General features: G+C 46.9%; 1 protein-coding gene across 1 annotated transcript in view; it reads left to right on the forward strand.

Moving 5' to 3' along the window:
* The first annotated feature begins 5,656 nt into the window (after positions 1-5,656).
* Positions 5,657-14,586, forward strand: part of PDGFRL (platelet derived growth factor receptor like) — a 62,867-nt gene continuing 53,937 nt past the window's right edge. The window contains exon 1 of the mRNA XM_021665081.2: positions 5,657-5,748. Within this exon, the coding sequence (XP_021520756.2) occupies positions 5,694-5,748 (55 nt within the window). The 5' untranslated portion in view covers positions 5,657-5,693. The remainder of the gene's footprint in view (positions 5,749-14,586) is intronic.

Here is a 14,586-nt window from a genome sequence, read left to right on the forward strand (position 1 = left end):
AGGTGGATCACGAGGTCAAGAGATCGAGACCATCCTGGTCAACATGGTGAAACTCCATCTCTACTAAAAATACAAAAAATTAGCTGGGCATGGTGGCGTGTGCCTGTAATCCCAGCTACTCAGGAGGCTGAGGCAGGAGAATTGCCTGAACCCAGGAGGCGGAGGTTGCAGTGAGCCGAGATCGCGCCATTGCACTCCAGCCTGGGTGACAAAAGCGAAACTCCGTCTCAAAAAAATAAATAAATAAATAAAAAATACAAAAATTAGTCAGGTGTGGTGGCATGCGTCTGTAATCCCAGCTACTTGGAAGGTCTAGGCAGGAGAATCACTTGAACCTGGGAGGCAGAGGTTGCAGTGAGCTGAGACTGCACCACTGCACTCCAACCTGGGTGACAGAGAGAAAGAAAGAAAGAAAAAGGAAGAAAGGAAGGAAGGAAGAGGGAAGGAAGGAGGGAAGGAGAGAAGGAAGGAAGGAAGAAGCCTAACAATGAACAAGTAACACTTACATGAAAAATACAACTATGTAACAATAAACTTATGTAAGTATTTAATTATATGACCATACACACATATGTACACACACATACACCAAATTTAGCTAAAGTGTATTTGATATTTATAATTATATGCTTGGAAATGCAGAATTCCAAAATAATTCTGTAAATACTAGCATTAACCAATTAGAAAACGTAATGGGTACATAAAAGCAGACCTGAATACATTGGAAGATATATAACATAACATTTATAGATGGGAAGACTCAGTATTGTTAATATATTTGTTCTTCCCCAAAGCTTAAAATCAATGCAATTATAATCAAAACACAATAAAATTTTTACGGAGATTGACAAGCTGATTCCAAATTTCATCTGGAAGAGAAAATGTATAAGGATAATTCACAGAACAGTAGTGATGTAGGGGCATTCCTCTCCCAAAACCATAACAAAACAGACTGTAAATCCATACCAATTAATGTAACAGAGTATTTTAATAGGCATAGATACAGAGATAAATAGAATAAAATAGAACAGAAACAGACCCATGTACCTATGTAATTGAATACATCCTAAAAGTCAATTCAGAAAGATGGAAAAAGGAAAAATAATTGAACAAATGATCGTATCACATTGACCATCCAACTGAAAACACAAAATTGGATTTCTAGCTTGTGATACTAAAAATAAATTATGGGTGGATTTCAAGAAAAGGAAAATTATAAATGTTTCAGATGAAAATATGAAGTGGTTTGATAATTCAAGGCACAGAGGCCTTCCTAAGGAAATAGAAGACCTAGAAGCCATGGAGAAAGTCACTGAGAAATGTAATTGCTCAAAGAAACATTTGTTGTAATTGCTAAGAGAAAGGCACTAGCAACGAAACTAGAACACAAGCAAAGAATTAGAAGAAAATGTCTGCAGTGTTTAAAACACTCAAGAGCTTACTAGTCAGAATATGCTGAGTTACTATGAAACAATAATAAAAAGAACCCAGTTTTCAAAAATAGGTAAATACAAATGAGGAAGAAATACACAAGATACTCAGCCTCAGCCGGGCTCACGTCTATAATCCCAGCACTTTGGGAGGTGGAGGCGGGCAGATCACCTGAGTTCAGGAGCTTAACAGCAGCCTGGCCAACAGGGTGAAACCCCTGTCTATACTAAAAATACAAAAAAAAAAATAGCTGGGCATAGTGGCAGGTGCCTGTAATCCCAGCTACTCAGGGGGCTGAGGCAGGAGAATCGCTTGAACCCAGGAGGCGGAGGTTGCCGTGTGCGGAGATTGTGACATTGCACTCCAGCCTGGGCAACAAGAGCGAAACTGCATCTCAAAAAAAGAAAAACAAAAACAAAAAAACCAGAAAGATACTCAGGCTCAAGAGTAAAAAAAAGGAGAACTGAAGAACATCATAAGATTTGCCTACTTCACGTTGTAAACATGGAAAAGAATAATCACATTGAGTTTTGGGGGGAGTGTGAGGATGTGGGTAGTCTCAGATGCTCCTGAAGAAAGTAGAAGTGGTTACCAATGTGGACAGTTTTGTTAAAAGACAAACTGGCAGCATTTCCCAAAAAAGTGAAATATCACGATCTTAGGCTGAGTCAACTCACTTCTGGGTATCTACCATATAGATATACACACAGGCACAAAGATGTTTGAATAAGAATAGTTATTATGTTTTTTTTTTTTTTTGAGACGGAGTCCTGCTCTGTCGCCCAGGCTGGAGTGCAGTGGCACAATCTCTGCTCACTGCTACCTCCACCTCCCGGGTTCAAGTGATTCTGCTGCCTCAGCCTCCCAAGTAGCTGGGACTACAGGCACATGCCACCACACCCAGCTAATTTTTGTCTTTTTAGTACAGACAGGATTTCACCATGTTGTCCAGGATGGTCTCAATCTCTTGACCTTGTGATTCACCCGCCTTGGTCTACCAAAGTGCTGGGATTACAGGACTGTGCCACCATGCCTGGCCCATGTTCTTTTTTAAATCAATGAAAATGTAGGTAGAGCAACTGTGCACAACTACTCACGAAAGCCAAGTTACTTCCTAATGTGGCACCATCGTGCCTCTCTCATCAGATCTTCTGTCTACACCACATTAATGGTCAGCCAGTCTGCCCTTGAAATCCTAAGATAGTGCAGGAGAAAAGCATAAACAGATAAACAGCGAATGCAGAATTTTGTTGCATGGGTTATAACAGAGCCATTCACACCAAGAGAAGGGCTCACCCCAGCGGAAGGAGATGGGATCTGGGCTAACACTTGTGGGACGAGTGAGGCCAGAGAAAGCAGGCAGGTGGGAAACTGGAGGAGGGAACTTTTAGGGGCAGATGGAAACAGCAGAAGCAGGGAATCTGTGGTGGCTGGGGATGCACAGGCCGGGATGGGTGGCTACCAGAGTGTGCTGTTTGTGAGTCGTGGAGGGCAGGGCAGGGAGTGAGGCCCAAGTGAGGAGAGACAAGCAGGGGCCTGTGAGCTCTAGAACTGAGTCTTGCTAGAGAGCCTCAGAAAGGTTTAAGGGTGAAGTTTTCTAGGGCTTCATTTGAGGATTGGATTGGTGCAAAAGTAATTGTGGTTTTTGCCATTAAAAGTAATTGCAGTCCAGGCACAATGGCTCGTGCCTGTAATTCCAGCACTTTGGGAGGCTAAGGCGGGTGGATCATGAGGTCAGGAGATCGAGACCATCGTGGCCAACATGGTGAAACCCCATCTCTACTAAAAGTACAAAAATTAGCTGGGCGTAGTGGCGTGTGCCTGGAATCCCAGCTACTTGTGAGACTGAGACAGGAGAATCCCTTGAAACGGAGTCGGAGGTTGCAGTGAGCCAAGATTGCACCACTGCACTCCAGCCTGGCGAAAGAGCCAGACTTCATCTCAAAAAAAAACGGGGGGGGGGGATTGCAATTGATCGCATTGCCTGGCAAAGAATAAACTGAGGTACAAGAAAGACAGGTAGGGAGATCCATCAGAAGCTGTGGCTGCACTCCTCATAAGAGAGGAAAACAGCCCGAGCCAGGGCAGTGAAGTTTGACAGTGATGGCGTAAGAGGGCGGACCTGCGCACGCAGTCAGCATGGAGGGGAGAGTGGGATGGAGAGGAGGAATCTAGAGGCAACCCCAGGCTCCAACATGGAGTGAGAGTGAAACAGTCAATTCGTGGAGTCAGAATGAAAAGAAATCTCAGGGTGGGGCAGCTTAGGCAGATTCAGCCACTCCCATGTGCATCCTCCAAGTCCTTTGCTCAGAATTCTCCCCAGAACATGACACACCACATTGCAGTGGTCTAAATGCTTGTCTACTCCTTAAAAGTAGCCGTGATACATGGACACAGGGAGGGGAACATCATACACCGGGGCCTGTCGGGGGGTGGGGGGCTAGGGGAGGGATAGCGGGGGGTGGGGGGCTAGGGGAGGGATACCATTAGGAGAAATATCTAATGTAGATGATGGGGTGATGGATGCAGCAAACCACCATGGCATGTGTATACCTGTGTAACAAACCTGCACGTTCTGCACATGTACCCCAGAACTTAAAGTATAATAAAAAGTAGCCGTGATAGATGATGTTTCAACCTTCATATCCATAATAGTAATCACATAGCAAACTCCTGTTGAAAGAATCATCTAGTTCCCTCTCTTAATAAACTAGAGGTGCTAAAACCCAGAAGGTTAAGTGACTGTAAGAGGCGTTGATTGTGGCAGTGGCGAGATCTGAACTTTGGTCTTCTTTATTCCCAGGCAACTGTTCTCTACACTGCAAGGCAAGTGAGTGGCAAAGCTCGGGCTAGAGCTGGCAACAGAATGGAGAATTTTTGGTTCCTCCTGCATGAAGTGACTGAGAAGCCCTGGTTTGTTATAAACGGCAGCACTTCTTTCCTTGGGTGTTGAGGGAGAAGTCCCTTTCCTGTTATTTAGAATTGAGCTCTCTTTTATAGCAGTGCCTGGTGCTGAAGGTCACAATGAGATGAGCTGCTTCTCACCTGGGGAACACACACCTGGCATCTCCCCTGCTAGCAAACTGCTCTGAGTCTGCCAGCTGAGAAACCCAGGATGGCTTTCTGCAGAGGGGCATGTGAAAGCCTGAATCCTCTGCCCCACTGTTACCGGATAGAGTCATCCAGGTTCTTGGCCTGATGAAAAAAAATTGAACAAAACACCCAAAGTAACAAAAGAAAGACACAGCAAAAAGCAAAGCCACAGAAGTGAGGAAGGAAAGCGCAGACATATTGAAGACAATTTACTGAGTGGGCTGAAGCAAGCCACAAAAGCCTGATCCTCTCCAGAGACTTTATGAAGCGAAAAGAACTTGGCAACACCCTTGGGTTCCCTTAAGAGCCTCCAACTGGTTACACCCTATGAAGGATTGGCCATAGGCCAATCCGAGGCTGAAGTGGAAACTTCTGTCTTGTTATCAGAGGAGACAATGTGGCCTGTGTGCCGCCTAATCATGCCTAGAACTGTCTGCACCTGCTGATCTTTTGCTTCTGTGAACCGGCTGCACCTGCTTGTCTCCTGCTTCTCCCCCTAGCCCGTGGTTACCCTAATTACCTCCTCACCACCACAGCCCAGGTTGTCTGCGCAGTCTCATTTTCCACGTTATTCTTGTAATCGATTCGTCCTCCCACCCTCACCGGCAGTTACAGGGCTGGGCACAGAGCCTGTCTCTGGCCAGACACAGAGAAGCAGCAAGAACCCAGGGCAACGGTCTTGTGAGTGAGTGCGTATGGGAGAGAGAAACGGAAAGAACAGAAATATTTAGGGAGCACTTTTTACAGAGCACTCAGGCTCTGCCTGAGGAGGTGGGACGAGCGCTGGTGACATTTGGACAATCGTGGTTAAACGTAACCCCGTCAGCGCCCGCTGGGCTTTCTTGAACTCGGTATCTTCGTGCAAACGCCGAGCTTTGGAGAAATTCCAGGAGCCGCTGTGGTAATTCACATTTCGCCCTTAGCCCATCCTCCCCGCGCTGGGAAGAAGCGCTGTGCAGCGCGGCTCCGCCAGGGGGCAGGAGAAGTCACATTACAAGGACTATTTTTTTTTTTTTTTTAATTCCCCAGCTTTTCCCCCCAAACTCCTCATGAAACCGAATCCTCCCGCTGCGGCGTCCCAGGAGCCCGCCCCTCTCCCGCCGCCTCCCCTGCGCCCCGGCCCCGCGCAGCCGCCGCGCTCCTGCGCCCAGAGGTCCGAGGTCCCCGAGATGAAGGTCTGGCTGTTGCTTGGTCTTCTGCTGGTGCACGAAGCGCTGGAGAATGGTGAGTGACTCTGGGCGCGGGGCCACCTGGCTTGTGCCCTGACTTTAGCGGGGACCCGCAGCTCCCGCCGCCCGCCTGCCAGCTTTTGCGCTAACGTTCGGCCTTCGGTTGCTTGACCCCTGCGCCACTGCCTGCCGGATGCACCTGCACCCTCCTGGTGGGGTCTCCTTTCCTCCCGCTCTTTCCCTGCCAGGAGAGCCCTCTAGGGAAGGTGGCAGCTACCCCGACCCTTAGGAGCCCCCCAGGACCTCTCCAAGCCCCGCACCTCCGGGCGAACCAGGCATCCCCAGTCAGCGCCTGGTCCAGCCCCCAGTGTCAACGTGTCGGTCTGGGAGGTGGCGGGGGAGCCTCGGATCGCTTCCACCTCCCAGCGGCGTGGCCGGGACCTCTGCTACTATGAGCGGGTGCCACCTAAGCAGGGCAATCTCTGATTCGGTTGCAGAGTTCCTACCAGGGGACCTCCTCCTCCCCTCGCAGCCCTGGGTGTGTTTCGTCTACCACCTTGGGCTTGCTTGAATCCTACAAGATCTGCCTAGATCTTCGAACAAAAACGTCAGTGTATGAAACTTAGAAACGAATCAAAACCCCACAGCTTGTTATATTTATCTAATTGGATGGGAAAAGGTGAAGAAAATGCTTTTTTTTTTTTTTTTCTGTACAGCATATGGGACCATGTCCACTGCACGTTTTTGAATGTGTGCCTGCCTGGGTCCACACTGTTGTGTAGACTCATGACCACAGGGTCAGGTGTTATATTTTCTCTCTCTCTCTCTCTCTCTCTCTCTGTGTGTGTGTGTGTGTGTTACTGCAATGCATATTATACATTCCTGTTAGCATTTAGATGTTTTGTTTGCTCCACTCACTCCATGGGTGTTACTTGTACAGTACATGTTTCATCTGGGTACGTCCTGGTATCCTCAAACCTCTCTTGAAATTCCTGGGCATCAGCACAATTTTTGCTTGGATTTAGTGGAAAAGTAGCTTTTGCTGTTATGCAACTTCACGCTGGAGCCAGCTCAACCTGGCTCACATTTTTATCCACTCCTCCATCCTAACCAGTTCCTTTCTTTCCTAGGAAACTACAAGATTTGTCCCCCCCGCCAAAAAAAATTCACATCCTAGTTTGAAATTTCAAGATAGTTGTGGGACTTGAAGTTGAGCATGAGGGTCCTTCAGCCTAGACCCTTGCTTAATAAAGTGTAGGCAGCGCTTCTATTGGGAGGAGAGTAACTCTGTCCAGAGAGAAGCTAGCATGAGTTCAGTTTGTAAAATGAAATATTAAAGTGCTCCTAGTAGGTCTTTGTATGCAACTGCTGAAAAGGCAGAAATGGAGCTTGTGGTATTTTTTGAATAGGGCAGGAGATGGCCAGGCAGAATTTCAAATCAGCCTTTCCCTTGTTTATACCCGAGTTGCCCATCTTAGAGGCTCAGGAAGTGGCTTCCATTCTGCCTCCTGGATCTCACCCAGCCCATGTGAGTTTATTACAAACATCTGCCTAAGTAACTTAGCATTTCTTTAAATAAAATGTATTCCATACAAATAGTAAGCATTTACAAGACAACTGGAGAAAGTGGAATACAAACTGAATGTAAGAAATAATTCATAAATTTTAGGTGATAATAGCACTGAGATTTTGTTTATGAAAGTACACATATCAGCTGGGTGAGGTGGCTCACGCCTATAATCCCAGCACTTTGGGAGGCCGAGGTGGGCGGATCATGAGGTCAGGAGTTCAAGACCAGCCTGACCAACATGGTGAAACCCCGTCTCTACTAAAGATACAAAAATTAGCCCCATCTCTACTAAAAATACAAAAAATTGTGCCACTGCACTCCAGCCTGGGTGACAGAGTGAGATTCCATCTCAAAAAAAAAAGTACACACATCTATAATGTATGGATTATTGATGGATAAAATAGTGAACACATAGTGCTTCATTAAGTTATGAAACAGTTTGGCTAAACGTATTAAGCATGGTTTTTGGTTTTGAGTTGTGTCTTGGGTTGGGGCCGGGAGCTACTAAGGAGAGTGGATTACGCAGGAGGCCCTTCCAGTGCTGGTCTCTGTTTGGCAGTGGGAATATGCAGCCTGCAGGGCCATCCCAAAGCACAAACTGCAGACACAAAAAACTGCCTTTTAGTTTTTCTGATCACATCTAAAAGACAGTCTTTTTTTTTTTTTTTTTTTGATGGAGTCTCACATCTCACTCCGTCATCCAGGCTGGAGTACAGTGGCACAATCTCAGCTCACTGCAACTTCCACTTCCTGGGTTCAAGCAATTCTCCTGCCTCAGCCTCTCGAGTAGCTGGGACTACAGGTGTGTACCACCACACCCAGCTAATTTTCCTATTTTTAGTAGAGACAGGGTTTCGCCTTGTTGGCCAGGCTGGTCTCAAACTCCTGACCTCAAGTGATCTGCCCACCTTGGCCTCTCAAAGTTATGGGATTACAGGTGTCAGCCACCACACTAAGTCAAACACAGTCTTCTAAGTGGAAAAGACTTCCCTGCAAGTGCATATGGGGGTGAACATCTGGCCTGACCCAGTCAAGTTTGCTATTCCCAATTCTAAAATGCTTTAATTTTTTGGAAGCAGCGTGTTTTCTTCTCATGAAGAGGGGTAGCTGGAAGATCACATAGTACTCCATGGCATGAAAGTGAGGCATGAAAACAGGTAACAAATAGCCCAAGATTCCACTTTTAGACATCGATCATGGCACCTGATTTTTAGCATTTATATGAAATACATGCCACTGAGTTTAATGATAGGGTGCTGCTATTTTTACATTAAAAAGTGTAAAATCATAGGTACTTCCTGACTTCTTCTGATTACCTCCCTTTTTATTTTCTTCGAGACAGAGTCTCGCTCTTGTCACTCAAGCTGAAGTGCAGTGGTGCAGTCTCTGCTAACTGCAACCTTTGCCTCCCGGGTTCAAGAGATTCTCCTGCCTCAACCTCCCGAGTAGCCCGGACTACAGGCATGCACCTCCACGCCTAATTTTTTGTTATTTTTAGTAGAGATGGGGTTTCACCATGTTAGCCAGGATGGTCTCGATCTCCTGACCTTGTGATCCACCTGCCTCAGCCTCCCAAAGTGCTGGGATTACAGGCGTGAGCCACCGCATCTGGCCGATTACCTACATATTTTTATTGAATGTCAGGAGCAAACATTGAAGCATTAATATTGATTTGTCACTACTATTTGGTTGAACAACATGAGAACCTTGATCCATGCTAATCTGATCTTCAGTATAACCTGGGTTTATTTTGCATCTAGTGAAGGGGATTTCTTTCTGGGAGGACTGAAGAGGTTCATTATGGTCTGAGGGCCATCTAGCCAGATCTCTACAAAGGTAAAGACAGAGACACAGTGACGGTGATTCTCTAACCAGGAGCCTTTAACACTTTTGGGTCATCTATTCTTTCAAAAAAAAAAAAAGTAAACATTAGTTCAGAAATCTTTAGAATGAAAAAAGAATTCTAAAATTCTTTATTGTTTACTAGTGCAAATAATGCTTGGAAGCATGTAGGGTCTTGGCTGGCACGTTTGACATACAAAACAATTTCTGATACTTAGAATGCAGAAAGAAAAGTTTGAGGGCAGGAGAGAGATCTGGTGGTCAAAAGATTCATGGTTTTTTAATCTAAACAAGGATCTAAAACGCTTTCTTTGTGGTGCTCATAATCGAATGGAGAGGAAAGATAATAAAGAAGTAAAGATAGAATTTCAGGAAGTGGTAAATGGCATCAAGAATCATCAATCAGGGTAGGGCGCGGTGGCTCACGCCTGTAATCCCAGCACTTTGGGAGGCCGAGGTGGGTGGATCACAAGGTCAAGAGATTGAGACCATCCTGGCCAACATGGTGAAACCCCATCTCTACTAAAAATGCAAAAATTAGCCAGATGTGGTGGCGCGCACCTGTAGTCCCAGCTTCTTGGGAGGCTGAGGCAGGAGAATCGCTTGAACCTGGGAGGCGGAGGTTGCAGTGAGCCAAGATCGCGCCACTGCATTTCAGCCTGGGGGACAGAGCAAGACTCTGTCTTTAAAAAAAAAAAAAAAGAATCATTAATCAGGATCTACTAGGTTCCTCGGGCTGCTATAACAAGGTACCATGGACCGGGAGGTTTAAAACCGCAGAAGTTTGTTTTCTCACAGTCCAGAGGCTTGAAGTCCAAAGTCAGTGTGAGCACGGCCACACTGCTTCTAAGATGCTGGGTAGAATCTTTCGCTGCTTCCACCAGCTTCTGGTTGCGGTCAGCAATCCCTTGTCATTTTTTGGCTTGCAGCTGCATCACTTCAGTCTCTGCCTCTGTTACCATGTGACCATCTTCTCCCTGTGTCTGTCTTCACATGGCATTTTCGTGTGTGTGTTGTCATAAGAATATCAGTTCTATTGGCAATAGGAGAGCCTACCCTAATGACCTCATGCTAACTTGATTACATTTGCGAAGACTTCATTCCCAAATGAGGTTACATTCACAGATACCAGGGAGTTAGGACCTCAGCATATCTTTTTGTTTGTTTTTTGAGGTGGAGTCTTGCTCTGTCACCCAGGCTGGAATGTAGCGGCACAGTCTCGGCTCCCTGCGACCTCCGCCTCTCAGATTCAAGCGATTCTCCTGTCTCAGCCTCCTGAGTAGCTGCGATTACAGGCATGCACCACCACATCCAGCTAATTTTTGTATCTTTAGTAGAGATGGGTTTCACCATGGTGGTCAGGCTGGTCTCCAACTCCTGACCTCGTGATCCACCCACCTCAGCCTCCCAAAGTGCTGGGATTACAGGTGTGAGCCACCACATCCGGCCTTTAGCATATCATTTTAGGGGATACAACTCAACCAGTAGGACAGGGTGAGACATGGAGAGGACTGAGCAGGGGCACGGGATGTGAGGATGCTGTTAGGATGGACAGCTCTAAGCCTGCCTGGAGCAAGGAGGCAAACCCCGGAGATAGCTGAAAGCAAAGCTGTGCACGCCAGGGCCACCACAAGTGTGACAGCTTCGAGATGGGCTTGATTCGGTTGCCGGTGTGGCTGTGGCTCTGATGTGTGAGACAAGACATGGCCAAGCCTTGTCAGGCATGGGAGGATTTAGGGCTTGCTTCTGGATGAGATGAAAGGCACCGGAGTGTTCCAAACAGAGAAGAACCCATAATTTGCTTTCTGTGTTCAAAGGTCGGTGCCGTGGTTTGGATATGGATTGTCCCCACCACATCTTACGTTCTGATCCCCGGTGTGGTGGTGTTGGGAGGTACGGCCTAGTGGGAGGTGTTTGGGCCATGGGGGTAGATCCTTGATGAAGAGATTAATGCCTTCCCTTGGGGGTATATGAGTTCTCTACTGTTTCCAGCAAGAGCTGCTTGTTAAAAAGAGTCTGGTACCTCCTCCTCCCACCCCACCATGCAATCTCTGCACAGCTAATTATCCTTGCCTTCTGCCCTGAGTGGAAGCTGCCCGGGGCCTTCATTTGAAGCAAATGTTGGTTCTGTGCTTCTTGTATGGTCTGCAGAACCATCAGCCAAATAAGCCTCTTTTCTTTATAAACAACCCAGCCCTAGGTATTCCTTTGTAGCAATGCAAAAGGAACTGTCACAGAAAATTGGCACCAAGGAGAGGGATATTGCTATAAAGATGCCTGAAAATGTGGGAGCAGCTTTGGAACTGGGTACTGGGCAGAGATTTGGAAGCGTTTGGAGGGCTCAGAAGAAAACAGGAAGAGGAGGGAAAGTTTGGAATTTCTTAAAGATTGGTTATAAGGTTGTGACCAATCTGCTGATAGAAGGAAGTGTAGATAGTAAAGTTCGTGCTGACGAGGTCTCAGGTGGAAACATAACTTACTGGGAACTGGAGCAAAGGTCACCCATGTTAGGTCTTAGCAAAGAACTCGGCTGCATTGTGTCCACACCCTAGGGATTTGTGGAAGGCCAAAGTAAAGAGTGATGTCCTAGGGTTTCTGGAAGAAGACATTTCTAAGCAGCAAAGTGCTCAAGAAGTGGTAGGTGTGGCTATTTTTAAAAACTTAGGATCAAGATTAATTACAGCAGGAAAGGAATGACCTAAAGGTAGAATTTATAATGAAAAGGGAAGCAGAGAGTAAAAGTTTGGAAAATCTAAATCCTGCCCATGTGGTGGAGAATGAAAGAGCGCTTTCAGGAGAAGAATCCAAGGGCACAGCTGAGAGGCTCTTGCTAAAGGAATTAGCATGAAATAAAGCAAATTGTGTGCTAGTAGTCAAGAAAATAGGAGAAAGGGCTTGAAGCCATTTTGGAAATCTTCAAGGAGCCCCTCCCATCACAGTCGCAGAGACTCAGGAGAATAGAATGGTTTGGGGGGGCAGGCCCTGCTGCCTTGTACGACCTCAGGATGCTACTACCCCATCCCAGCTGTACCAGTTCTAGCCTTGACTTAAAAGGCCCCAGGTGTGGCTCCAGATGCTGCTCCAAAGGGCACAAGCTCTAAGCTCTGGAGGCCTCCACGTGTTGTCAACTCCGCAGGTGCCCGAATGCAAGAGTGACGGAGGCTTAGCTTCCACCTAGATTTCAGAGGATGCATCAGAAAGCCTGAGTGTGCAGGCAGAAGCTGCTACAGGGGCAGAACCACCAGAGTGTCCCCACCAGGGCACTGCCTAGGGGAGCCGTGGGAAGGGGCTGCCGTGGGAACCCCAGAAATAGCCACCAGCAGCATGCACCGTCATCTTGGAAAAGACACAGGCATTCAACTCCAACCTGTCAGATCAGCCACATGGGCTTCACCCAGCAAAGTCATGGGGTGGGGATGGCCAAGGCTTGTTTTTGATTTTCCAGGCTCACAGCAGTAAGGAACTTGCCTCAAGTCTTAGATGAGACTGTGGACTTTTGAGTTGACGATGGAACAAGTTAAGATTTTGGGGACTGTTGGGAAGGGATGACTGTAATTTGCAATATTTGAAAGACATGAATTTTGGGGGCCCAAGGTAGAATGCCATGGTTTGGATATTTGACCTCCTTCAAACTTCATGTTGAAATTGGATCCCCGGCCAGGCGCCGTGGCTGCCTATAATCCCAGCACGTTGGGAGGCTGAGGCAGGCAGATCACAAGGTCAGGAGATCGAGACCATCCTGGCTAACACGGTGAAACCCCGTCTCTACTAAAAATACAAAAAATTAGCTGGACATGGCGGGCACCTGTAGTCCCAGCTACTCAGGGGGCTGAGGCAGGAGAATTGCTTAAACCCGGATGGTAGAGGTTGCAGTGAGCCAAGATTGCGCCACTGCACCCCAGCCTGCGCAACAGAGTGCGACTCCATCTTAAAAAAAAAAACAAAAACAAAAAAAATTTGATCCCCAGTGTTGGGGGTGGGGCCTAATGGGAGGTGTTTGAGTCACGGGCGCAGATCCCTCATGAATGGCTTGTTGCCCTCCCCGAGGTAATAGAACTAATAGAGTGAGTGCTTGCTACATTAGTTCTCCTAAGAGCTGGTTAAAAGGAGCCTGGCACCTCCCCCGCTCTCTCTCTCGCTCAATCTCTCTCCACGTGATCTCTGCACACACCCATTCTCTTTCACCTTCTGCCACGAGTAGAAGCAGCCTAAGGCCCTCACCAGATGCCCAGTCTTGAATCTTCTGGCCAGCAGAACTGTGAGCTCAGTAAACCCTTTTTCTGCATAAATGATTCAGCCTAAGCTATCCCCTTTACAGCAACACAGATGGTTGAAGGAGTCATCCAGTGGAAACCAGGGGCTGCTCAGGAGACAGTGTAAATGTCTGGGTGGTAAGTGGCTTGGTCCAGGGTGGTATCAGTGGATGGAAGGAAAAGAGGCTGCGTTCAGGGTCTATTTTCGAGATGAAGCCAACAAAATTTGTTGGTGGACTGGCTGTGGCTTAGGAGAGAAAAAATTAAAAAAAAGAAGTGGGACTTGGAGGTTTTTGTTCTGAGGGAATAGAATTGCCATTTGCCGATCAAGGGAGCATCAGCAAGGAGCAGGTCTGAAAGGGCATCCGGAGGTCAGACGTGCTAAATTTGAAATGCTAAATTTTGGACATGCTAACTTTGAGGTGCCTACTAGTCTTCCAAGCGGCTGTGCTGAATAAGCAACAGGTTATTCAGATCTCGAGTGTAGAGGCAGGGTCAGGACGGGAGCTAGCGCAGCTTTCAGCATGTAAATGCTGCAAGGGTCAGCGGACTGTGTGAGGTCACTTAGAGAGTGGAGGTAGTTAGAGAGGAGTGACCAGGCAGGAAAGGAAAATGAAGAGGAGCTGCCAGAGACTGAAGAGTTGTCAGTGACCCCGGAGGAAAGCCAAGACAGCGCAGGGTCCTGGGAGCCACGTGAATCGAGTTTTTCAAGCGGAGAGTCAGCAGCTGTGTTCTAACAGGTGTTCTGGAAAATGTTTCAAATAGAGGTATTTATCCTAGCATCGAAGGATCTAATTCTCAGAAACTGCTATTTGATGGTTTTAAAAATGATACTTTAAACAGTGATAGTGTTCCCAGAAAGGGGTCCTGATCTAGACTTCAAGAAAGGGTTCTTGGATCTCATGCAACAAAGAATTCGGAGTCCATAGAGTAAAGGGAAAGCAAATTTATTAAGAAAGTGAAGGATGTAAGAGTGGCTTCTCCATAGGCAGAGCAGCAGCATGGGCTGCTCGGCTGCACAGACTTACTGTTACTTCTTGATTATATGCTAAACAAGGGGTGGATTATTTGAGTTTTCTGGGAAAGGGATGGGAAATTCCTGGAACTGAGGGTTCCTCTCCTTTTTAGACTATAAAGGGTAACTTCCTGATGTTGGTATGGCATTTGTAAACTGTCATGGCGCTGGTGGGAGTGTCTCTAGCATGCTAATGCATTATAATTAGCATGT

This window comes from Aotus nancymaae, unplaced genomic scaffold, assembly GCF_030222135.1.
Source record: "Aotus nancymaae isolate 86718 unplaced genomic scaffold, 86718_ANA_hifiasm-v0.15.2.pri h1tg000079l, whole genome shotgun sequence".
Lineage (NCBI taxonomy): Eukaryota > Metazoa > Chordata > Mammalia > Primates > Aotidae > Aotus > Aotus nancymaae.